The 26308-nt window shown below is 56.8% G+C and overlaps 1 protein-coding gene across 1 annotated transcript in view; it reads right to left on the bottom strand.

The window, feature by feature from the left end:
* Window positions 1–25924, bottom strand: part of HS6ST1 (heparan sulfate 6-O-sulfotransferase 1) — a 49529-nt gene extending 23605 nt beyond the window's left edge. Inside the window, exon 1 of the mRNA XM_063114678.1 lies at window positions 25354–25924. Coding sequence (XP_062970748.1) covers window positions 25354–25880 — 527 coding nt within the window. The 5' untranslated portion in view covers window positions 25881–25924. The remainder of the gene's footprint in view (window positions 1–25353) is intronic.
* Window positions 25925–26308: the final 384 nt, after the last annotated feature.

Here is a 26308-nt window from a genome sequence, read left to right on the forward strand (position 1 = left end):
GGTGCGTGTCTGCCCCTGACTGACCCCGCAGGTGCAGGGTCTCCGAGAAGAGCCATTGCAGGGATCCACAGGAACCCAGTGTACTGTCACCAGCACCTGGAAACAGGTCTTCAACTCGCCAAGGGCTCTGCCACTGAGCAGCTGTGTGGCTGTGACAAGTTCCTCAAGTAGCGCCTGTACATCCATTTCCTCCTTGCATGATATAGACGCTAATGCCTCCAGGGTCCATAGCACGGGGCCAGGCAGGTGGAGGGGTGGGCCTAGCCCTACCCTGCCCTGCCCAGCCCAGCCCAGCCCTATCCTGCCCAGCCCAGGACAGCCCAGCCAGGAGAGAAGGAGAGGAAACACCTCCTCTCACAAACTGAAGGTCAGAGGCATCAGGAGAACAGGCAAGAAATAGAGAGAAAAGCCATTAGTCAAATAATCTGTACGAAATGACCAAATATAAAAATCACAAACAGCCCTATAACCAAAAAACAAAACAAAACAAAACAAAACAAAAACAACAAAAAAATCAATGCAGTAGTTAAAAATCTTCCTACTGGGCTAGCTGGTTAGTCTAGTTAGTTAGAGCACAGTCTTATAAACACCAAAGTCAAGGGTTTGGGTCCCTGTACTGGTCAGTTGCCAAAAAAAAAAAAAAAAAAAAAAATCTTCCTACAAGTATTGAGGAATGTCTGCAGCTCATTTGCAAATGTTTCTGCTAAAAAGCAAGCATACACACACATAACTACATATATGTGTACACATAAGTATACTTGTACATATACATACATACATAGTGAGACTGCAGTTGTATGTAAGTATATACGTGTACTTATACATATATATCTATATGTGTACTTATATGTACACATCAAAGTATGTACATATCTATAGATACACACATACAGTGAGAGCACACACATACAGAAGTACACATATGTGTACACATAAGTACATACACATCTACAGATGCACATGTACACAGGAAAAGAGTGATAGCACATGTGCACATGCACAAATATGGCAAAACATTAACAGTCAGTGACTCTACGTGAATGGGTACAAGTGAGGTTCACTTCACTACTATTTCAACTACTTTGTAAGTTCAACATTTTTTAAAATAAAAAGTTAGGGGGAAAATTCCTGCAAAGAAAATGCCAGGCTATTTCTCCCCAATTTAAAAAACAAATTATCCAGTTTTATGCAAACTCTTCTAGACAACAGTGAAGGAGAGAACGTTCTCCAGCTCACTCTATGAGGCCAACATAACTCCAATACCAAAATGGGGTATGGGAGGAGCTCCAGTGGCACAATCAGTTAGCGCGCGGTACTTATACAAAATGGGGTATGGGGGAGAGCTACTTCTTGCACCCACTGCCCTTGCACTGGGTCCCATAGTGTCCAATAGTTAAGGCTGCAGGTGTGCTCTTAGAGGGTCCTGGAGGTCTGGGGCAGCCACAGCCCCAGAGCAGCCAGCATCCTCCCTGAGATGAGCCTCCTGGGGTACTCCTGGCCTCTGGCAGGGAGGGCCCCAGGCACCAGGTGAGCTCAGCTGGTGCGTCAGCCAGAGCAGCTGGTTTCCAACTGAGCTCAGCGAGCCTGAGGGAGAGACCCTAGCTGTGTGACCCAAGTCTCCAGAGGCTGATGCCCTGCCTGGAGCAAGGTGGACTTGAGGGAGTGCAGCATGTGCTGTGTGCCACATGAGGCACTGCAGGACACTCAAAGGGCACATAGGAATGTGGGTGCAGGACAGGGCCTCTCCAAGCCTCAGGTTCCTGGTTGCCTGGCACCAGTCCTGCTGCCTCCCATCACCTGGCCCTTCTCCTTCTGTGGGGAGGCCCCACACAGACCTGGAGGAGGCACGCCAGCGAGGAGCGTGCTGACAGCTCTACCCAGGCCCTGCCCTGCTACCCACTCGCACTTCCGTCTCATTTAGCCAGGCTCTTCCACCTGAGCACACACACGCTTCCCTATAACTTGCAGGGTCCTCTGAATGCACATTTCTCCCACTACTTGCCCCTGAGAACCCCTGCCAAACTCCTCAAGCCCAGGGTAGTGGGATGGGAGGGTCTGGCCCAGGATGCCGAGAGGAGCCCCAGCTTGTCCCAGTAGGGGAGGCTGCACAGGGCAGAGGTGAGGACTGGGGCAGAGAGAGCTGGGAGAGGAGGCTAGTGGGCAGGGCTGAGCAAGAACACCAAGGGCTTCCTGACCCTGCCCAGCTCCAGGCCCTACCATTGCCACAGGGACCACCTGGTGAAGGCGGGGAGAGGGGATCTGAGAGGGACCATCCCAGGCTGCCCCACGCTTGTCCTTCCAAGGGGCCGTCTAGCCTTGACCTGCTCTGAGGGTGGGCTCCAGAAATGGCAGGACAGTCCAAGGCTCCTGGCGTTATCTATCCACCGACCACCAAATGCTTCCTCAGGGGCAGGGACACCAACGCCAGCCCAGACACAAAAACAACTGGGTTTAGCTTCCCACTGGAGCAGAATGTGTGTTTTTTGCCCAGGGTCTCCAGGACCTTGCTGCTAGGAGAAGCAAGCATAGGGCACATCTGCCGGGCTTTCTGGGGAGGGTGTCGGAGGGTCTAGCACCCTACCTTGGGAAGGGCTGATAGTCTAACAGGCACATGGGTGTGTGAGCAGGCAGAACAGCGGGCAGGGGCCATCCTGTAGGGGACAGGGGATGGCAGTGTCCTGAAGCAGATGGAGCCACACATGAGGCAGAGAGCTGGGACCCAGATTCGGGGCACTCAGAGGACTGCAGACCAGGGAACACGGCACAGGGTGATGACAGCAGCAGTGACTCACTGGGTGCACAGGGGGTGGATAGAGAATTGAGGGCAGGAGGAAGGGCAGCTGGGGGTGCTGTCAGCTGATGGGCTCCTGTTGGAAAAGATAACTTGACTCACACAGGAGGGAACCTGGGATGGCAGCCTCTAGTGGGGGCTGTGGTCTGGCCTTCAACATCCACACCGATGCCCTCAGTCACTACTACTCTCCTCTGTGATGAGGGGGACACCCACCAGCACTGACAGGGTACCCACCCTGCTTTCTTGTGGAAGCAACAGGTGTGGGGAACCCTCCCTTCTGGCTCAGAGACAACGGGTTTGCACATCAGTATGCGGGAACTGCGTCCCTGCTCTGCACTGGGCATCATGGGCCCTGAATGCAGAGTGTAATATGCCCCAGGGCATCCACCTTGGGCAGCAAGACCAAGGAGCTGCAGCACAGGGTCCCCATGCCCTGCTCTAGGCCAAGCTGAGCAGGCCTCTTGAAGGGGAGGTGGTGGCTGACCCCGGGAGGGTGGGCCCCTTTGGCCCACGCCCCAGCCACATGCTGTCATGCTGTGGTCATCTCCTGGACACACGTGTCTCCTTATGCTTTAGGCAGGATAAGCGCACACCGGGGTCTGTCTGTGGGGTTCCTAGTGGGCCCAGCACAACCCACATGTTGACCCCTCCACCCTGGCCTGGTGCAGTTGCACAGAAGCCCATCCCAGCCCAGGCTCTCCCAGAAGTTCAGAGGGGCTCCGGAGAGGTGGGGGGCTCTCTGAGGATGCTTCCCACTTCAGAACCCAGGTCCCAGCCTGTGCCATAGGTACCCCCCTCACCCCCCTACTTCTGAAGGGCCCACATCACCACCTCAGGGATCAAGGGGGGAACCCACGCCTGCTGCCACTGGGCATGGCGATGGCTCCCCTCTGAGTGCCAAGCCCCCAGGGAGGGGGCTACTTGGGGCTCTGAGCCCAGGCCAACCCCCCATCTGTGTGGCCCTGTGCTCTCCAATGTCTGCCCCTTCCCAACTCTGTTCCCACTCCTGCAGCAAAAGGGCCATGGCGACTACCCGGATGCTTGCCCACACCCAAGTGTGGGGTCCTCGATGTGGCTGCAAGCCCCTGTTCTGTGCACAGCCTGTGTGGTTTCTGTCCCATGGGCCTGGCAGAGCTGCTCCCCTGCTCAGCTTCCCTCCAGGCCAGGCTCTCCTGCCCCGAGGGCCAGGCCCTGCTCTGACGCAGAAGGCGGGCACCTGCACTGACCAGGCAGCCCAGTGCTCCACCCACACACCTGTCTCCTTGCTGACGAGTTCTGCTCTCCAGGCACGGCCACCTCTAGCCATGGGCATGTCATGAAGCGTGGTGCTTTTCTCCTCTCCTGGCCTGTCTCCCCACTATCCTGGCCCCCAGGACCAGCACTGGCCTGGGCAGAGCGAATGCTGAGAGAGTGGCTAATGCTTTGAGGCTCTGAATATAGCTGGCCATCAATCACGACAGTCACTTCACAAATCCAAGAGCAAGAACCATTAGAGGGATAACTGCAGTGGCCATCACCACCTAATGCACTTTCTTCATCCAAGCACTGGTGTTAAGCCCTGTGCGAGGAGGTCGGGAGGGCAGTTTCTGGATTTCCCAGAAACTGCAGCTCGTCCCACCGCCGAGGCTGAATGAAGTGCAGCAGCCAGCAGGGACAGAGGGCTGGCGGGAGAGCACTGCTTTCCCACTTCCCGAGGCCAAAGCCCCACAGCCTCGGCTGTGTGTAACCTGGCCTGTGATGCACGGTGGACTGGGTGTGGGTGACACTTGGGCTCAGAGGGAGGTCCCGGGGGCCCAGAAGAGGAAGGTGCTGCATGGGCATAAGGCAATGCACAGGAGGGTAGCGTGAAGGACCCGCCACACTCCCTCCCAACAGGCACCTTCTCGGGAAAACACACGCTATGCTTCCAAAGCCTCTCACAGGGGAACAGATAACATGGTGCGAACTGTGTCTGAAGGCCTAGCCAAAGGACCTTGGCCTCCTCTGTGCCCCTCCTGGCAGCAGAGGCTCCCACTCGTAAGACGCGGCCTTGGGCAGTGGGACTGCTGGCTGGTGAGCGGCGGCTGAGGAGCAGGCAAAGGCCCCTGCGCTGACACCAGACGTGGGGTCAGAGAGGCACAGCACCGTGGAGACTACAGGCCACAGGCAGAGCAGCCCACTGGGCCACAAACACCCTGTGTGCTGTCCAGGACGGGAGCACTAAGTCTATTACAGCCCAAGACCCAGGAGCCACCAGAGCCATCGATTAACCCTGCGCAGGGATCCCTTGTAAATCCAGGGTCCCTCGTAAATCCAGGGTCCCTATGGCCGCAAGAGTAGCTTGTGGGCCATCAGTCTCTGCGGGGCTCACAGGGACAGACACAAGAGGAGGTCAGGATGGCCTCAGGCACCAGTGAGGCAGTCACACAGACACCCGAGCATGCACGGGCTTCCAGGCTGCCTGTGGGGGTTGAGCAATGCTGAATTAACAACCAGCCTCGGAGGAGGGAGCTGAGGGGAATGGCCCAGGCGAGGACTATGTGAGAGGGCTCTGTGGCCACTTGGGGTCAAGTTAGTCCCTTGGTTGGCCTCAGCCCACAGAATGGCCATGCTGAGCAGATGGAAGTTGAACCAGCCCTGCTGGAACACAGGCACACCAGGAAGGTGCTGCTCCCGGGTCCTAGGGTGGGGGCCATGCCCTCTCCTCTCTGCACCTGCCCCACCAGCCCAGATCCTTTGCTGGACAACCGCCCCAGACTCCACACAACACTCCTTCCCCCGCCTCTCCACCTTCCGGGCCCATGGAACCTGAGCCTAGCCTTGGCAGACCCCACCACTCTGTCGTACAGCCCCCACTGACAAAGTTGTATTGTGCTCTGGGCTGTCCCCACTAGGCCAGTGACAACTCAATAACTACTGCTTCAGAGGAGGCACAGTGGGGTGGGTGAGCTGCAAGTGAGGGTCTGGGACCTGCCCCAGAAAGAGCCAAACCCAGAGCAGTGAGGCTGCAGCCCCACGAGGGAGGGGCGGGCTTTCCTCTGTTCTCCAGCACCGCCTATCCTGGGCTTCTCCTGGGTGGGTGGCCTCAGGCTGTCCACCTTTAACAGCCTGTCCGTTCTGGAGCAGCCCTCAAGGTCAAGAAGCCCTGGATGTTCTCAAAATGACAGTTTTGATGGGGTGGTGGTCCAGGCAGGATGGAGGTGCTGTTGACCTCTTGCCTGAGAGCTGTGCTCACAAGCCCCTCAGGACAGGCTTTCCCCCTGCTTAGGGCCTGGGGAAGAGGGAGGACACCCCCAGACCATAGAGGAGAGCAGGCTCTGGGTGGTGGTGAGGCCCTACCCTGAAGGAATGAGGCTGAGACCCTGACCAGGAGGCCATGGGGAGGTTTGGGCCTTAGGGGCACATGTGTGTATCGGGTTGGGGGGTGCAGGACACACAAGGAAGTCTTTGGAGCACCTTCCCACACCTGGGCTCTGTGAGTTCCCTGCCTATGGCCCACAAGGTAGGAGGGTATGAGCCTGGTGGGTGGGCCCTGGAGCCTTCTGCTTCCTGAAACCTGTTCCTTCAGGGATGTCTGTACTGATTCTCCATGGACACAGCCTCAGACTCTCCCCAGAAGAGCTCCAGGAGAAACAAAGAAAATACAGAGGATGGTTGCTCCACAGGCCCCATGACCCACCCTGCCTCCCCTTAATTTTCCTCTGTGGGCAGGTGGGAATGAAGGTATCTTAAGTCAGAGGGGTCTGGGTGCATCCAGTGAGGCACCAATAGCTGAGTGACCCTAGGCAGGTCCAGTGCCCTCTGAGTCCTGGGTCTCTCCTCTGCAGGACAGATGGGACTGCTGTGAACAGTGTGTGATGTGCCAGCAGACTGCACAGCCAGCATCCCCGGCCTCTCCCCTGTGCTGGCCACTTTCCCATAGCTCCTACCTACTGGCTTATTTGGACCATGGGGCCCTGGGGCGAGGCTCCCAGCGCAAGCCTGGGACTCAAGAAAGGCTTTCCCAGAACTCAAACCAATACCGCCCGAACTTCCAAAAAACCGAAGTCAAGAGAACATTTCCTAACTCATTCTGAGGCCAGCATTATCTTGATACCAACCCAGACAAAGGTACTAAAAGAAAACTGCGCACCAATATCTTTTATGAATACTGATACCAATATCTTCAACAAAATACTTGCAAACTAAATTCAATAGCATATTAAAAGGATTATATATCATGACCAAGTGGGATTTATCCCTAGCATGCAAAGATGGCTAGTATGGAAAAAAAAAAAAAAACAACAACCCAAAAAACGGGTGTTGGGGAGCATGTGGAGAAATGAGAACTCTGGTGCATTACTGGTGGGAATGGTGCACCTGCTATAGAAAGCAGTTTAGTGGTTCCTCGAGACGTTAGATATAAAATTACCATATGACCCAGGAATTACACTCCTATGTACATACCCCAAAGAACTAAAAACAGGGACTTGAATACATATTTGTACACCATGATCATAGCAGCTTTATTCACAAAAACAAGTGGAAGCCAATCAAGTGTCAATTGGCAGACGAATGGATAAACACAATGTGGTATACACATACAATGAATATTATTCAGCTTTAAAAAGGAAATTCTGACACATGCTACAACATGGATGAACTTGAGGACCACATGCTAAGTGAAAGAAGCCAGTCGTGAAAGAACAAACCCTGTATGATTCCACTTACATGAGGTCCCTAGCGTGGTCAAATCATAGATAGTGGTTGCCAAACGCTGGGGGGAGGGAGAACTGGGAGTAGTTGTTTAATGGGTACAAAGTTTCAGCTTGGGAATGAAAATGTTCTGGAGGTGGTGATCTCTGCACAACAATGTGAATGTATTTAATGCTGCTGAACTGTATACTTAAAAGTGGTTAAAATGGTAAACTTTATATTATGTATATTTTGCCACAATAAAAAATAAAAAAGGTTCTTCTGTGATGGAGTGTCTGCAGCCAGCCTCTAGGCTGGGTGAGTCCTCAAGAACAAAGCCCCCCAGGCTTCTCAGGAAAGAAGGCAGTCCTCTGGAGTGCTGCTACCTTGGGGCCCTCCACGATTGGGTGACAAGTGGGGTCCACCCAGTCTAAACCTGCACCTTACTACCCTCTCCCCGCAACTCGGGTGGGTGGGGTGCTCCTCTGCTCTCTTGGAACTGGAGGACCAAAGAGACCCAGTGCACAAGACTTGTTGAGGCAGAAATGCACCTGGTTATGTCCCCGGACCCAAATGTGACCTGGCCAGGAACTCTGTTTCTGGCCAGGGACAGAGCAGGGCTCTGCAGGTGTCCCTACCACCACGGGGCAGGTCTGGCTAGCCCCCCTCTCACTCTCAACAACCACGAGAGGTCAGTATAACTCAGATTGCTAACTCAATCCAGGGCGACAGGGAAATGACTGTGCTGTCAGAGCTCTGCGGATCCTGGGCTAGTGTCACACGCAGGTGGACAGAGTGAACAGCAGGTGGTGTCCTGTCCTCCAGACCCCTTCCCTGGGCACCCAACACCGAGTAAGCTAAGCAGGAAGAGCAGCACCAGCAACCCATGGTACACTTAGGTCCAGCCCCATTTGGTGGATGAGGAAACTGAGGCACAGAGAGGTTACACTTGCCTGAGGTGGGGTGCACAGTTGGGAGGAACACAGCAGGGCTTGATCTGGCCTGTCTCTGAAGGTCACGACCTACACCAGGTCCTCAGCAAAAAGCTGGGACATAGAGGTGACTCACAGCCATCCAGGCCTGCCTTGAGGGACCCCAGCTGGTGAGGAGACAGGGGTAAACAGGACAGGGGTCTGTGGCCGAGAGAAGCTCTCAGTCCCTCACCCACCCTAGCCCTGCTAACATGGCCCAAACGCAGGCTGAGGCTGGGGGTGCAGGTAAGGGGCTGCAGACCCCAGGACCTAAGCAGGCAGAGGGAACATGGCCTGCACCACACCTTGGGGCTGGGATCCTGCTGGCCCCTTCCTTCCCACACCACTCAGGTTCTCCTGCAAGGCCCAGGATGGTGCAGTACAGGGGAGTCAGACCCAGACCTACCCAGGATTCTGCCTGGCCCTGCTGATGTCACTGGGCCCAGGGATCCCAGGGCTCCCTCCTTACAGCATCCTCTGCAAAATGGGGGACTTCTCCAGGGGACCCAAGCAGACCTCAACACTGAGCTCCTGTAGCCAGAATCATAGGCCTGTCCCCAGCCCACACTCCCCCTCTGGTCCTGCACCTGCAGCTCTGATCATGCCAAGTGCCTACGCGTGGAGGGTGTCGACTGTCCCTGGCAGCCAAGCAGCTCCTGCAGTTGCAGGTCTCCAGCCCTTTCCCCAGGCACCACCCCCAGTGAGAAAGTAGAGGCCAGCAGAAAAACAACTGGGGGAAGAGGGGTAGGGTGGGGTGAACCACATCGAGGGACCCAGGGGAGGGCAAGGGATGCCCCAGGCCTGTGGCCTGGCATCTTGTTGGACACCAGCACCCATGCCCTCAGCTCAACAGCCACGTGTGCTCCCAGGCCCCAAGGGCCCCCACAGTGCCAGCCACCCTCATAGTCACTCCACTGCAGGCCTGTCCTGCCAGTGATTCAGGACTGGCTTTACCCCTCCAAGCAGCCCACTCCCCTACCCAGTGTGAGCCTTGGTCTTTACCTTTCCCACAGGAGAGCCGTCGCTGGGTGCTGAGTGTGGTAAGGGTAGGTGTGACGGCACACATAGGGGTGCTCAGCACAGCCCATCTATCACACGAGTCACCAGCCAGGGCCCCTGCTGGGAGGGCAGGAGTGAAGGAAGGGAGCCCTGAGGCCACGCTGTCAGGAGTCTGGGCTTTTGGGTGCTTGGACACCCCCAGTGACAGCCTCCTGAATAGCCCATAGAGCCTGGCAGGGGACCCTCATGGCCACAGGGCTCCAGGCTGTTTCTGCAATGCCAGCAGATCTGTGAAGACACACTTCCTCTAATACCCTGGCCACATTCTGAGCCTCAGTGTAGAGGAAAGGCCCGGCCTCCCAAAATGCTGAGCATATGTATTTAAAAAAGAAAAAAAAAAAAAGGAATTCTTATTCTAGAATCCTTCTGAGTCATGGCTGGCTCTGAAGCACGAGCTGCTGCTGGGAGCACATGTGTGTGTAAGTGTGAGGAGTGAATATGTGTCTGACAGCGTAATGCCTTGTGTGATGTTGGGTCAGCCTGGGAGTCCTCCAGCCTCTCACTTTGGGGACATGTGTGTGCAGGTGTGAAGCCTGCGGTGAGCCTGCCTGCTGGAGCCTCTGGGGCATCGCTGTGCACTCGTGGAAACCGCGGCTGTATGCATCCTCAGTGCTCACCTGGACTCTTCCTCCACTGGCCCACATGGGCAGTGGGGCCAAGGAATGGTCAAGGACACCATGCCTCTGCCTCCCCCATGGGAACAGCTCAAAGAGGTCCCATCTCAGCCGAAGGAGGGGAAAGGCCAGGCTCCTGGGAGGGAAGGCAGAGGGTTGGGCCCTCCGTGGTGCCTGCTGGGTTCTCTCCCTGGATGGAGTCAAGCCCCAATCAGAAGATGTTCCACTTGAGCCAAGAAGCCAGCCCCGTCCCTCAGGAACACCCACCAGCAAACAGAAGCTGGGTGTGGTGCACGATGGCCACAGAGTGGAGCTCACGAACACCAGGGACCCAGCTGGTGCTGCCACCTTGCAGGGCCTCAGAAAGGTGGAGCAAGGGGAGGATGCCCCAGCCTGGCCCCATGACTCACTGGCTGGCTGCTGAGCTGTGGGACCCTGCGTTCACAGAAGCTGACCTCGAGGCTGAAGGCACCACTGGCAGCACCCGTGTGTCTCTGTGTGTGCGCATGTGTATGTGTGTGTACATGTGTGGGAGTTCTCTTACTGAGTCTCCTTTCCCTGACACGCAATCCCAGGCAGGGGCGGGCTCTGCTGGGCCCGTCCCTCGGTATGGCTCTGCCTGCTCTGCCTCCTCAGGCCACCTTGCCATCTAGTGCAAGTAGGAAGAGACCTTGAAGGTGACGCACACAAATACCACTGGCCCCAAGTCCACCTTGCACACTCTTCCCTGCTGGGGGGGCCTGGATGTTTCTGTATACACTGGGGGTCCACACCTGGCCAGTTGGCCGTCAGGTGGGCATCCACCACCTGCTGACCACCCTGCCAACTCTTCCTGCTCTGTGATGCTCAGCCTGCCTGCTAAAGAGGCCATCAGGCGGTCGCCTAAAAGTGACCAAGGGTCCCTTTGGAGAATGCTGCCACCACACTGGGTGACCAACTTGAGTGCTTGCCACTGCTTATGGCCCAGGTCCTAGCTCAAAGACTATTGCAATGGCTAATCTTAGGTGTCAACTGGACAGGGTGAAGGGATACCCAGAAAGCTGGTAAAGCATAATTTCTGGGTGTGTCTGTGAGGGTGTTTCTGGAAGAGACTGGCATTGGAATCAGTGGACTGAACAAGGACCCACTTACTCAATGTGCACGGGCACTTTCCAATCAGCTGGGGGCCTGGACAGAACGGAAAAGCAGAGGAAAGGTGATCTCGCTCTCTTCTGAGCTGGAACACCCATCTTTTCTTGCCCTCGGGCATTACAACTCCAGGTCTCAGCCTTCAGAATTGGACTGAATCGCCCATCGGCTCCCCTGACTCTCAGGCTTTTGGATTTGGACTGAGCCATACCAGTGGCTTCCTCGGTTCACCAGCTGGCAGATGGCATACTGTGGGATGTTTCAGTCTCCATAACTGAGTGAGCCAATTCCCATGATAAATCCTCTCTCATCCATCCATCTGTCTTATAGGTTCTGTTTCTTATCGGGTTCTCTAGAGAACCTTAATACAGCTACCTGTCGGGGCCACCACCAGCCATTCCCATCCTCGTGAAGTATGCCTGAGCCTTTAGAAGCTTGGTCTTTCCTGGACTGGGTGCCCCATGGGGACAGAGATGTACATGGACAGGAGTGACAAGAGGAGGGCCATGAGCCCCTCAGGACAGGGACCACTGTCATTCCAAGTGTGTGTGTATCAAGCTCTGAATGGGCTGAGTTGCCCACCTTTGGGTAAGGGGCAAAAGGAGGAAACAAGCACCTGCTATCGACGGCAAAGCCCTAGAGTCCCTCGGGGGCTGCCTTGTTAATGGACGTTAGCACAGGACTCTAGAAAGACCCTGGGATTGGCCAGTGTAAACTCTGGCCCTGCCCATCTGGCTGGTGACATTTACCTGGTGGGTTTCTCACAGTAGAGCCCAGCACAGCAGCAGTGACACTGATGCTGCAGTCAGGTGGCTGGCCTGAATCCTACTTTGCCAATGACCAGCTTGTGACCTTGAGCATATCCCTCACCTCTGAGTGTGGTTTTCCCACCTGCAACTGGGAAGATGTGGCAGCACTTATATACCAGAGGACCATGATGGGGATGGCTGTGTTTGGGCAGAGCACTTGCAGCAGTGTTGAATGTGGCAGCTGCTCTGCGTTGGCTCACTGGGTCAGTTAGGGATCCTACACCGATGTACCCGGGCATCTCTCAATACTGAGTGGATACCCTCTCCTGAGGCAGGGATGGCTTCAGGCTCCTGCGCCAGCTGACCTTGTGGCGCAGGTGTGGCAGGGTGCTGGGGTGGGCTGGAGGGAGTGGGTGATGGAGAACCCACACACACCAGCGGGACGTCACTCCCTCACTCTGGGATAACTCACTAAACCAGGGCCCCAGGGCTTTCCTGATGACCTGGAATAGCTCAAATGATGTACTGAATGGACAGGGTTAATGCTGTGCAGGAGGCCAGCTGGGCTGGCAGTGACTCTGCCCTATCTGCTGTCTGCCACACACTGTGAGGGCCGTGCTAAGCCAATCTCATCTGTGACCTGGGGACTAACCCTCCGTCCCTGGCTCCTCCTCAGGCTACCTCTGGCTTGGCCAGCAGGGGACAAAGAGACTGGTGACAGCAGGGCCCAGGGGGAGGGCACGGAGACTGAGGGTGGGCATGGTGGGCAGCAGGGATTGGAGGGTTCTGCTCAGCCAGTCACATTTTAGTGCTGCACCAAGCAAGGGCCATCTCCCAGCCATGTGGGGTCTGGCAGCCCCTGCCAGGCAAAAGTCACTCTGCTGCTGGTGGAAACTGGCCCTCCTGACAGGTGCTGTGGTGTGTGAGGGAGCCTGAGCCCTGGCCACACAGCCTCTGTCTCTCAAGTATTCTGTGCATCTGATGGGCAAAGCGAGGGATCCATGAGGCAAGAAAGGCCCGTACTGCAGACCCAGCCAGAAGATGATGCCCAGGCTGCTGGGCCTCCAAAGCTCTCCTATTCTGGGGTTCTCCATCCTCTACTGGCCTGACCTGCATTCCATGCCCCTGACTGAGCCCAGCCTGACACCTGCCTGAGTCCCCTCTCACCCCAAGTGCGTAAGAATGGGGATTTGCTCCTGCCCTAGAACAGCCCCACACCAATCCCACTACCTGTCTTTTACACAATTGGCTGAAACCTGACTGCCCTGTACTTCATAAAAACGATGTTTTCTGCTGGGCGTGTTGCCAGCCCAGCTTCCAGGAAAGCAAAGGAACAAACCTCTTCTTATAGGACTTGGCTTTCTGACCGGTCTGGGCGGTGACTTGGGAGGCCCAAACTTTTGCAGGGTTCAGAAGGCGGGCAACAAGCAGCCCTCTGTGTGGACTTGCATGAGCAAAGCCAGCCAGCCACCCAGACCTGCTCGCTGTCTTCCTGCCTGCCTGTCACGAGGGAAGAGAGATGTGAGAGGAGCCCCTCCAACCAGAGCCCTGGGGTCTGCAGCAGGCCGGGCAGGAGGAAGGAGCTGTGGCAGGGTGTGGGCCTGGCTGGCAGAAGCCTTTGTTCTCCAGGCGGAGCTGGAACCCACTCTCATCCTATAGCTCACCCTCTCCCCAGCTTCGTGCAGGACAGGGCCTGTCCTCACAGGTGACATCAGAAACCTCCACAGTCCCCTGGAGACCATCTGCTCTGCCTCCCCCTGATCCACCTGCCCTTGATCCTCTCAGGGGAGCTGACATGTCAGGCCTAATGAGTCGGCTGTTTCCGGCCAGGCAGCTACTCATTTAGCCAGACATTGAGGACGGTGGGCTGGTGGTCACTTGGGGACCTCCCCCTGGACCCCTACAGTGTCCTGAGCTCTCTGGCAAGCCTGTCCATGGAGCAACCTAGTTCCCCTCCGCCACAAGCAGGCAGTGTGGCAGGCATAAACCATACACCCTGGCTAACCTCTGGGTCCTCCCTCCTAGATGAGACCCACCCCGCTCCTTGTCACCGGGGAAGGGTTAAGGGGAAAACCTGGAGGCCCAAGCCTGTGTGTGAATCCCTAGGCTCTCTGAGCCTCCGTTTACTCATCTGCAAAATGGGGCTCCTGACAGTGAGGCGTGAATGAGGGCAGCCTGGCACTGAGCAAAGGTGGTAGTCGGTCACCTCCATTCTCTGTTCCTAGACTGTACCCTTGGGGCAGGGATGCTGCCTCCTCGGTTCAGAGCAGTGCCCCTGCGACAGCGTCTTCCCCAAACCCTCCCACTGTCAGCCATGGTCTGGCTGGAAGACTTGGTCATGCTGTTGCAGAAGCTTTCCCTGACAAGGATTCCAGAGAAAACACTGCCCCACACCCCCAGACTCATCGTTCCAAGAGGACATCCCCATCCCTCCTCTTGCCATGGTGACGTAAACACAAAACCTCAGTGCTTGCTGGTACCTATTTCCCAAGGACACCAAAGCTCTGGAGAGGTAAATATTTACATGTGAATCGTGAAAGCTCATAACTCAGAGGGGAGATGCTCCCCCTGCCACTGACAGGCTGCAAACTCGTGCCCACGTTTGTTCCTGGGGCCCTATAAACCCTGTGGTGGCAAGAGCTTTCTAACTCTCAGATGGACGGTGAATTATGAGGCCATTCCTGGTTACTCATCCCAAGCCAATGGGGTGGGGTGGCAGGGGTAGTCTTGGAGCAGATGCTGAAAATGTGGGGCTGGGGCCAAGGGGGATGGGGGACATGGCAAGGCTGGGATGAAAGAGAGCTGCCACCCCCAATGCTCCTCTCCTGGTGTGTGTGGAGGTGCCAGAAGATTCATCCACAAAGCAGTGCCATGCAGGGGCAGCCCTGCAGTGTGGCTGTAGCAGCAGAGGGTGCCAAGGGCGGCTGGGGTCTGACAGCAGGGCACAGACAGGCAGTGTCATCACTGTCACAGGGCAGACTGGGGCATAGGGAGTGGGCGTCTAGCCCCTTGGCCAGGTTGGGGGGTGACACAGGCCCACCTGGATTTCCACTGGGAGGGAAAAGAGGATCCCATGACTTCAGAACAGTGGGTTCCAGCTGCTGGTTTCAGCTGCAGGATCCTTTCTTCCAACCCCATCTCACAGGGACCCCAATAAATGGGACCAATGTCTATGAGATGGCCCTGGCAGGAGGACCTCCCTCCTTTTCTGGCTTTCCTGGGCTCAGTTCATGCAGGTGCCACCATGGGCACTGCTGAGGACATCCAAGGAACCCTGGTAGCGTCCATGCTGCAGGGAGGATGGCTGGTAGCTGGCCATCTGTCTACCCACTCAGCCTTCTGGGCCTCTGGCTGACCCCCACCACCAGCAGGGTGTCAGAGGGGTTCAGAGGTTAGCAGGCACCCCCGTTCCCTTCATGTACACATGGCGCTGTCAGTCAATAAACACACAATAAGATGCCCATCTCACCGGTCATGAGGGAAATGTGCACTAAGACCACAGCGGTCCCATTTCACAGCTGCTAGCCTTGCAAGAATGACAAAGTGTGCCAGGCCAAACAGTGGGGGACCCTCAGGCACAATGATGGGGGTGGAGTGGGTGGGGAAACCACTCTGGACTAGGATGGAACACCCTCTGATCCACTCCTAGGGACACAAAGGACCGTGTGCCAGCACAGTCACCACTCTTGGACTGTCATAGCCAAAGCCAAACAGCCCTCACGCTGCGCTAAGAACAAAGCAGAGGGGAAAGGAGCTGTGTCTAGACAACCCCAATGTTACATCCGGCAGTAAACGAATTAAACATGCATCTTATGGACCAGCACAGATGGACCTCAAGAACAAGGCCGAGCAAAGCAGCAAGCTGCAGGTTCAGAACAGCATGATGCAGGTTCTACAAAGTTTGTACGTCCAGAGAGTGCTGTGTATGGTTTAAGGTATATGTGCATCTGCAGCAAAGTATAAAGTGGGCACAGGAAACACAGGGAATGCAGGACAATGGTGGTGGGGTGGCAGAGGGAGTCGGGGTGCACGGGACCGTCACCTGTGGCCAGCTCAGCCTGCAGTGGGAAGAGAGGTGAAGACACCACAAGTCTCCTGTGTCATATCCCTGCAGATGCCCTGTGGGGGAATCGCAGCCTAGCCTCGGCCCATGGCCCTGGGTTCTGGGAAAGGGCAGCGTCACACAGGATCAGCCCTTCTGCCCTCGCCCTGAGCTCCTCTTGGTTGGGTCTCCAGGTTCTCTGAGGGACGAGTGTGTCAAGACCACAGACACCAGGACCAAGTGTGCGGCCTCCATATCTGGGCTGTTGGCCGGTAAGAGCAGGGGCTTTCTGGGGATCCAGGGAACAAACATTGCAAAGTCCTTCTGCTAAGTGGTCACAGACAGGAAGGTACTGGGTGGTCCCCAATGCCATAGCCTGGGGTGAGCAGGAGACCCCCACAGCTTAAGCACGGTACATCCTAGTCATCACCTTGGAAAGCCAGTGATGACGTTGGTCAGTGTTCCAGATAATGGGCCCCTACCTGCCTAGACTTCAGCTGCTTTGAGGGCAGCTCCCTGCTGGCCCTGGAGCTGACCAATTCATGGAGTTGGCCTCCTAGCTGGCTCTGGAGGCTCCTCCCTGTAGACAAAATTCTAAGTACCTACCTATGGGGCAGGCACCCTCAGTATGTCCATTTTATAGATGGAGAGATTAAGGCTCAAGTTGTAGAGCTTGTGAGAGGCAAAGGTGGAATTCCACCCAGCTGGTCTGGCTTCTGGAGCCCCTCCCTTGCTCTGCTGCTGTCCCCATATGGTTCTAGGTTCCCTGGTTGTGAGGCAAGCCCTAGCCACCCTCCCCATTGCTCCTGCTCTACCATCTGCTTTGGGCCTCCTTGCTGTTGGGTTGCCCAGGGTACTTTCTGTCCTTACTTGCTGTGGACGATGGGGCAGAGCTTACTAAACTCTACTCCTGGCTGGGCTCTGGCCTCCTGCCTCTCCACAAGGCAGGAAAAAAAAAAAAGAGGCTCAGAGAGTTCCAAACTTATCCACGTGTGGAGCAAGGCCACAGCTGGAACCCACACTGGTCTGACTCCAGCTTAAATGTTCGAACGTCCACCTGATACAGCTTATGAGGAGTGACCCGGGCTGACTGGTGGAGAGCCCCTGGAAGGACAAGCACTGGGCCTGTCCCCCTCACCAGAAGGCCTTGCTTGTCATGGGGAGATAATGGGCTCCCAACTCCTGCCCATGAACAACAAAGTTGGGTCACCCACAGCCACTGACCTCCATGGACTCTACAGCTTTGTAAACAATTAACTCCAGAGTTTTAATCTCTCCAGTTACTATCTTTCCAACAATTATGGATTTGCTCTGATGTCCCTCCTGTTGGGTGTTTTAACATTGCTCATGTAAACAATGCAAGGCAGCTGTCTGCTCTCCTGCGGTCCTCAAACACAGGCCAGACGTGTGGCCCTGGGCCCAAAGCCCTGCCACCGCAGCCAGCCTCACTAGCCCGCTGCAGACAGCTGCTGACAGCTGCTTTCCAGATGAGGAAGTGGGCCCCACCACAATATTGTAGAATTCTAAGGGGTTATGAGTGGCCATGGCTCCCATGAGACATGGACACAAGCCAGGGCTGGAGGGACCATGAGGTCACAGGAAGTCATGAGTTATAGGTCACTGATTCCTCTATAGAACCAAATGGCAGACTGACACCCCCATTTTAGTGATGGGGAAACTGAGGCTCAGATGGATGTTTACTTGGGCCCACGTGACTCATGGTCTCCAGCCACAAGGTAGGAGAGGATGCTTAGGGGACTCCTTTCTCTTCCTCAGGAACCCCTCTTGACACACCCCCAAGGGCCTGAGCAGGCAGACGAGTCCCTGTGTGTTCCTGGCCTGCCACTGGAGCCTCAGAGCCCTGTGTACACAGAGAGGAATCCAGAGCTCCCAAGGTGGCCTTGTGGAACTTGGGGTGTGTCACTCCCTGCCCTGGGAGAGTGGGGACCCAGACCTGGGGTGCATGGCTGAGTGAATAAATGAATGAACCAATGGCCAGGGGTGGGGGTCAGGCCTGCGAACAGTCCAGACACCATGGAGGTGGACAGAAGTACAAGCAGGCGATGCTGAAGGAAAAGGCCACTGGCTGGCCTGGGGGCTGCACATCCTCAGCAAAGCTCCCAGAACCCACAGAGCTGGCCAGGAGCCAGCCTGGGAAGGGCTCCCTCAGGCAGCTGGTGGCAGTGGGGAGAAGGCTGCCCTGGCTGGTTTCTGCTCCCTGCTCTAGGAAAACAGGCCCCAGCTGCACGCCAAGTCTGGGGTAGGGCGTGGGTGGTCTCCAATGCCTGGACAGCCTCCTCTCTCCACCCGCCCGGCCAACCATGACATCCACTGACAGTGTCCACCCTGGGTCGGTGGTCCGGGATCAGTACTTCAACTCTCTCCTGTGTGTGAGTATGCCACGTTTTTCCAAAATGACAGCCCCTGTAAGCTGGGGACTTGGGACGAGCCCACAACAGGAAGTGGGGAAGAAAGAGATTAGGTCACATGTCCCACAGCGAGAAAGCGACAGGCCTGCATTCAGAGGCAGACCAGATGCCACGCCCGGGCCTCTGCCTGCCCCTCTCCACTGCCCTCTCTTGCTGCCATTTGTCCCTGTGACAGGCTGTGGGTTCTCAGATGATGTGTCTGAAACCCAACTATGGTTCCAGAATGCTGCTTCTTGTCTAAACTCCTATTTGCCCACAAAACCCTGTGCATGTGGGAGGCTTCTCCATGCTTTCAGATGCCGCAGGCCATACCCCCCGCTGCCACCCTGTCACTGGGGCTTGGGACTTTTTTTGGCATCATTTACCACCCCCCCAACTCAAACCAACCCAACCCAACCCAACATAAAGAGCAAAACAGACAACAAAATCTTAATAGGAAGAGAAAGAGCCAACTGAATTCCTGAAAAGCCAAGAACAGAAGTCTTAGGAGATAAAAGCCTTTTTGCAAACACACACATCCCCTTGCGTGGGTGCTCTCAAGTGGGGCCATGGTCTGGGGCTCAGGGAAAAGGACAGCAGGCCACCGAGGAGCATCTGGGGGCAGGAACAAGCGCCGCAAAACCTCTCGGCAGAGAAGACTCATGCCCCTTCCCGACTTCCCAGCCTGAGTTATGCCACCCTCCAGCTTGGGCCCTCTTCTGACTAACTCCCCACACCCAGCTCAGTGAGTCCTCTCCGAAGTAAGCTGCTCCTGCTCCTCCCTCTTCAGACCCAGGTGACCCAGCCCAGCCCCTGGCCTGCATAGCTGCCTTTGTGCTGGTCGAGGACTGTCCCGCAAACACCCTGCAGTCTTTCACAAGGGGAACTGTCCCATGAGATGCCAAATGGGACAGCCACAGCACCCAAGAGGGAGGCTGAGAAGTGGAGAGAGCCACTGGCTTCCCACCTCCTCCCCTCCATCACCCACCTGGGCAGAGAAAGGGGACGGCAGCAGAGACCTCCCAGGGTGGCTCCAGACCCTGAGGATCACCCGAGAGCAATCCAATCCCGGGGGAAGTGGTAGAAGGTGCTGGCCAGGCTGGGCTAGGAGCTGCCAAGTGCCGCCATGGATGGTGTCCGCTGCCAGCAGTGGGGACTATCGCAAACCTTGCTGGAGCTGCCTTTTCAGAGCCAAGAGGATGCAGACCGATGCGTGTCCTGCCGCTACTTGGGTGAAGGCTGCCAGATGTTTTCCAGTAAGCCCAGTGCTGCAGGGCTGCATGGTACACTGCCCGTGTCTGCCCAGGTCTCGGAGGCCCACACGTGCTGAATCTGGCTGGTCTGACTCAGTGCTGCCCTTCTCTCCTTGGACATCTTCCCCACTTGGGGCAGGGGGCACCATAGAGGCCTGGGTGAGGCACAGAGGCTTCAGGATAGACAGATGTCCAAATGCCAGCTCCTGGCCTTCCTGGCTGAGGGACTCTGACAAGCTCTCCAACTTTTCTGGGCCTTGACTTCCTTGTGTGGAAAATGGGGCCAATCCTCATCCGCCTGCCTTGCACAGACCCATTCCAAGCACCTGCTGAGCACTCGGGGGACAAGAGCTGTTTGTCCCCACAGCCTGTTGCCTCCCTCCTTCAGACTCCAGACCCTTCCACCCTTCTGAGCAGGTGAAGAAACATTTGGGGTGACTAGGGTGCAGTTGCTCCTCATCCCTCCAAAGTAATTAGGCACTTTAGTGGGGCAGAGCTTTGAACTAAAATCTACAAGGTTGGTACTTTTTGCTGATTTGAGAAAGTAAACTATTTTAAAACAATAATATTCAATACCAACAAGAGTGACACTGAGATGGGCACTCAAATACCACAGGTAGGAACATACATAAAGTGCAGACTTTCTGGAAAACAGTGAACATTTATATGGAGAGCATTAAAGCATTTAGACTATTCAACTCAGAAGTTCCACTCCCAAGAATTTCCAAAGGAAATCAGAGCTATGCAAAATATTTACATACAGGGATGTCCACTGATGGTAGCATTCCTTACAGAAACACAAAACTGGAAACCTGCATGTTCAATGACAGACTACGATGGTGCACCCAGACTGAGAGCATCTGCAGCCACAAAAACAATAAGTTTTTAATGACACAGTACAACATTTACAGTGTAATTTATACTATGGTATCAATTATAGCAGAACAACTATGCATGGGGGAACAGGACGATTTTTTTCTCCCTTATAGTTTCTTCCCACTCATCTACCACAATCATTATAATAAAAAAAAATGGGGGGAGATGAGGGAAAAAAAAAAAGACTCAAGGTCCCTTATTGACCATAAAGCTCCTTTCTCTTACCTCTCTTCCGGACACCAGGGGACTCTAGACCCAACGTAGTCACTGACTCCCTGCCACTTCCCTAGCTTGGCAACCAAACCTCTCAGACTCCCCACTGAGAAAGAAACCCTGGTTGACTCCACAATGATGGAGGGGGGGGGCGGTGCTGTCCCCACTGGGAAAAGGCTCTCTAACCCCACAGCAGACAAGACTTGCAGAGCAGAGCCGGCCCCGCCCCAGCATAGCGGCCCAACGCAGCTTTGCACTGCTCAGGTTTTAACATGAAGTGCCTAGGAGGGCAGGAAGCCCCCATCTGGCATGGCCTCTGGTGCCCTAGATGGAGCAGAGATGACCTCATAGCTGGAGAACCATCTTGGATCACCTGTTAGTAAACCACGTTTAAGTCTACCTTCTCATGTGTCTGCTCAAAAGTAGTTTTCAACTTTTTGTTTTTAGTGAAAATCTAATTCCAAACATCTTGACCTTAGATTACCTTCTTATCTCAACCAAACTTTTCTCTAGGCCATGGTGATACTCCCTCCAGGTCCCCAGGTCCTGTTCATCGGCCACAATCACATGCTCTGAGTGACATCTGTTCCCATCGCAGTGAATGTGGATTTTGTCCCTTGGTCTCAGAGAAGAAAGTGATAATGAAGGCAAGCTAGAAATTTCCAAATGCCACAGAAACAGTAGTCACAGAAATGCTCCAGTCTAAGCCTGCCCCCACCTGATCTGGCCCACTGAGGAGCCCTGGAGGTTCCCAGGGAATGGCACAGCACTCAAGGCCGACTCCTAGAACCTGGCTCACGGGGAAAGGTGGACAGAGGCCAGACCCTGGAGAAGGTGTGGGACCAGGAGTAAAATGTTCTCATTGGTGCCAGCACTAGGCATCAGGCCATAGCCAGTGCCAATGCACCATGGACATGCTGGTGTGGCAGATGGAAGAGTGGTCAAGGGTGTCTATGGCAACAAGGAAGCCTAGGAACAGGAAGCCAGGGAAAGGCTTCCTGGAGGAAGGGGCATTGGAGTGGAGACTAAAGGGAGAGGAGGAGCTGGCAGAACAGTGGGAGAGGGGAGGAGGGCATGCTGGGCTTAGGCTCTGCTGAGGGTACCGGGCAGATTTCTGGAAGCTGAGAAGACTTCAGGATGATGGAGGGAGGGGGAGGGAGAGGCACATGGTCAAAGATGAAGCTGCAGGCACTGAGAGGGTACACACCACCAGTGAGAGTGGTTCCGTCCCTCCTGCAGGGAAGCGCCGTCATTGCAGGCCAATGTCACAGATGCTGGGAGCCCATGAGGGCTCCAAGGGCTTCTGATGTAGGGAAGATGCAGGCTGAGCCTAGGACCTTGGCTGAGGTGGCCCAGGTAAAACCCTGATCATGTCTCTTTTTGTGTTGCCTTTGGGCAGACAGGAAGGGGAAGGAGAGACGTTTGGGCTCCATGAGCACCATCTGAACTCTCTGAGGTGACACTAGAGTGTGGGGGGCTGAGACACTCTATCCAAAGTAGTCCTTGGTAATGGTCAGCCACACCTCTCCAAGGCCAGCCAGCAAACCGTCCTTCCTGGGCAGTCTCACAAGCTCCCTGGCAGATGGAAGGAGACGACACAGCCCCCACAGTGGACATAGGACAAAGGACCTGACAATCCTCCACTCGCACATCTGTTCCTGTCTACCAAGTCAAGAAAACACTAACAGCTGCAAGGAGCTTCAAACCATACTCTAGACAGGTGTTAAAAACCTATCCATCTCTGTGTGTCACCTGAATGTATGTCCAGATCAGAGCAGCCTTGGCTGACGCCATGCAATGGGGAGGCTGGTATCTGGGAAAAGGCCCACTCCCACCGCACCGCAGGCCCCAGATACAGCAGATGCTGATTGGGAGGCGGGGAGGGCTTGGTGGAGAGGTTCCAGAGCATGCCTTGGGTCAGAGAAGCATTTGTCCAAACCCCACTGTGTGTGTGGCTCTGGGGACACAGGGAAGAGAAAAACGGTACCAGCCCCCAGAGAGCCTGTCAGGACCCTGTGCATAGCCAGACCCACCCCCTCCTCACTTTGGCAGCCAGGTGTTTGCTCCAGCACCCACAGGATCCCAGGGAGGGCAGAACCAGCCCTGCTGGACGGAGGGTGAGTGAAAACACAGCAGGGAGGCGAGGGTGACGTCTGAGCTCCTGACACCATGCCAGGGCTGTGCAGGGCCACTGGTGGGAGAAGTGCATCCATATCTCCATGGCTCCACAGGCCAGCCCCAGGCCTAGCCTGGGGGAGCCTTCAAAAGGTGAATCTCAGTGTAGCTGGGCTATAAACGCACAAAGCCAAGATTACCTTGGCCTCCCGAGGAAGTGCATTAGAAAAGCAATCTACCTAGTGCCTGGAACAAAAAACAACTGGAGTGGAGGGGGAGAGTGACTCAGAGGGCTGGGTGCTGTCACCTGCCTGGTGGCACAGCCCACTCCCAGAGTGGGTGGCAGAGGGGGTCTCCTAGGGCCCTGGAAGGCTCCTACCCACTGCCCTCATGCTGCTGAGGTAGCACCTTTGAGGCCAAGGGCCAGCCGCCCACTGCGGCAAGAGGCGCCCACTGACCCCCATGGCATCTCCTTCTTATCCCACACACCTTGCCTGGCAGGGGCACCAGGGCCTCCCTCCTGCAGCACTTGGTGTGCCTCATCTGGACCTCCCACTCCTGGCTGTGAGAACATTTGTTCTCGTGGACAAATGCTGGAGGAGGGAGGCCAGGGGCCCTTCATCCTGGGGACCCATAGGGAGGCAGGATTGCAGGGAGTGACCTGGTTGCAACCTGAAGCTGAGGGCACCTCTGCTGGGCAAGCTTGTTTCAAAGGCTCCGGCCTCTTGGTAGCCTGTGTGTAGGTTCTGCACACTCTACGCTCTGGGGCTCTCTTGCACTAATGCACTCTGGTAGACAGGACGGTGTCCACTCCTCCACCCACACCCTCTGAAGGCAGGGAAGGGAGCACTTGGGCCTGTTGGGGTCTTTCAGCACCCAGTGCCCAGCTCCCAGCTTCAGGAGCCTATAGCTCTGGTTGGAAGAAGGGCGGCAGGTAGGTGGGTGGCTGAGGGCCCAGGCCCAGCTCAGTCTAGCAGGGCTGGACCATGGTGGGGGTGGAGGGTGGGGTCTTGCACCGGGAATGTGTATCTGGGCAGAGCAGACCGAGGGCTGGGGAGGAAGTAATGCTTCAAGGGCCCAGGACAGGCAGCTCGGTAATCGCCAAGTTTGGAACATGGCCTACAGGGACCCAGAACATCACCTCTTAGGCTGGGAGCTGCTGTGTGTGCACAGCCAAATGATAGTGGAAAGACTCCCCTGCCCCCCAATTCTAGGGCCCCAATTTCCTGACAGTCTGAAAAAGACCATGGGAAAGAAGGACTGAGGGCTGTGCAGGGGAGCAGAACCGTGGACTACGCTCAGCTCCAAGCTGACTGGACCCTGAAGGATCCCCCAAGCATGCCCGTAAGATTACACCTTCCTGACCCAAGAGTGCCAAGGAACACACCTACATCAGTCACAGATTCACCCACCCCCAGCTTGCGTGCAAATTCAGTCCCAAAGCAAATATGGAAGAAAAACAGACAGGCAAGAAGACCTCACCTCTGGTCCTTCCCATCCCAGATGTCTGAGGAAATGGCCCCAAAGGGGCATCCCTGCAGGATAAGTGGGCACCAACCAGAGCAGGAGAAAATAACCCCAACTTTAACCACCGGAAACCCAGCACTCCCTTGGGTTCTACTACAAAGTGCTCCCCAGCACTCCTTCCCATGCGGGTGCCCGCATACAAGTTGTTCCTGTGCTCCCCAATCCCCACAGACATGGGGAGCATTCAGGGACCTGCACGGAAGGTATTTGGTTGCACAGGTGCCCCTGAGCTCAGCTCCCCCCAACCTGGTTGGTGGGTTCCTAGGAAAGGCAGCCCCCCATCGGCCTTTTGTTCCTTTCTCAAGGGAAGCTTGTACCCGGAATGGTTCTGCGCCTCCTCCCCGCCGCCAGCCCCAGGTCGTTCAGGGCCTTTGTTCTACCTGCACACACCGGCAGGGAGAGCCCACCTCCTTCCCTGGCAGCTCCTCCCCACGCCCCTGAAGGCAAGCTGGCAGGCAGCGGAGGGCTGGGGGCACCACAAGTGCAAGGAAAGAGGCACCTCACTTCTCTCACTTGCACTTCTGGCACTAGAAAGGCGCGGGGAAGTGAACACTCAAAGTGTTACACCCAGGAATCCGCTTCCCCGCCCACAGAGCCACGGGGCCGCACGGGGCGAGCCAGATTTCACACCGGGCCGCAGCGTACAGCAGGTGAGGCGGCCCGAGGGCAGCGGGCGGTGACCTCGGAGGAAACCCCGGCACTGCGCAGCCAGGCCGGAGATGGGGCAGAGACAGGCGTGGAGGTGAGTGCGAGGTCAAAGGGCATGGGCTACAGCCGCTCGGAGCAGACGAACTGGGGGTCTTGGGCGCCCGGCAGATTGGAAAGGGCTGCAGCAAGTGGGTGGAGGACGGGAGAGTAGGGCGGGGCACGGCCCGGGTTTGGGGGCGCAGCCGCGCGCTGGGACCCCGCCGCCCGGAGCCCGGACGGCGCTCCCCCGCGGAGGGCGCTCACCTGGGCGTGCGCAGCGCGGCGGGGTCGCGGCGGTCCAGCACGCCGGGCACACAGCTGGTGAGCTCGGTCCAGTCGGCGTGCAGCCCGCAGCTCCAGCCGGTGGAGAAGCGGGAGAAGAGCCAGGTCTCGCGGCGGTTGGGCCGGTAGCAGGTGCACTTCTTCTGGCCGGGCCGGCAGTCGCAGGGCACCTCGAGGCGCACGTTCTGCACGAGGTGGCGGCCGAAGGTGGTGCCGCCCGTCTTCTGGATGTGCAGGAAAACGATCACGTCGTCGCCCTTCATGTCGAAGCGCAGCGAGCGCTCCAGCTCGCGCACCGGGAAGTAGTACTTCTTCTCGTAGTGCGGGTCGGGCGTGGGGAAGAGATCTAGGTCGTCGGGCGGTGCGCGGCCGCCGGGCGCGCCCAGGCTCAGCCCCGGGCCCGCGTACTGGTACAGGATGAGCATGAAGCACGCTGAGCCCGCCACCACCAGCACGAACTTGCTGGCGCGCTCAACCATGGTCCTGCCGCCGGCGCGCCGCCGCCGCATATGTCACCATCGCCGGGGCCCGGGCGCGGGGCGCGGGGCCTGGGAGGGCGGGGGGCGCGGGCGCAGCTGCCTCCTCCGCCGCCGCCGCCCGCGCTCCGGCCCGGCCCGGCTACTCGGAGCCCAGGCCGCCCTCCGCGGCGCGGGCCGCGGCCCTCCGCCGCGCCATGGCTGCTCCCCGCACGGCCCCGGCTTCCCGTGCCCGAACCCGGCTCTCCTCCGGCTCGCCCTGGCCAACCCCGCGCGCCCCGCGCCCCCACGCCGGCCCGCTCCGCTCCGCTCCGAGAACGCTCTGCGCCGCCCCGCGCGCCGCCGCGTCTCCGCAGTCCGCCGCCGCCCCGCCCCGGCCCGCCCCCGGCCCGCCCCCGCGGCGCCTCTTGCCGTCGCCGCCCGCGCGGATCCTCGGCTCCGCCCCCGGAGCGTCGGGGCCG

Source organism: Cynocephalus volans, chromosome 1, assembly GCF_027409185.1.
Source record: "Cynocephalus volans isolate mCynVol1 chromosome 1, mCynVol1.pri, whole genome shotgun sequence".
In the NCBI taxonomy this organism is placed as follows: Eukaryota; Metazoa; Chordata; class Mammalia; order Dermoptera; family Cynocephalidae; genus Cynocephalus; species Cynocephalus volans.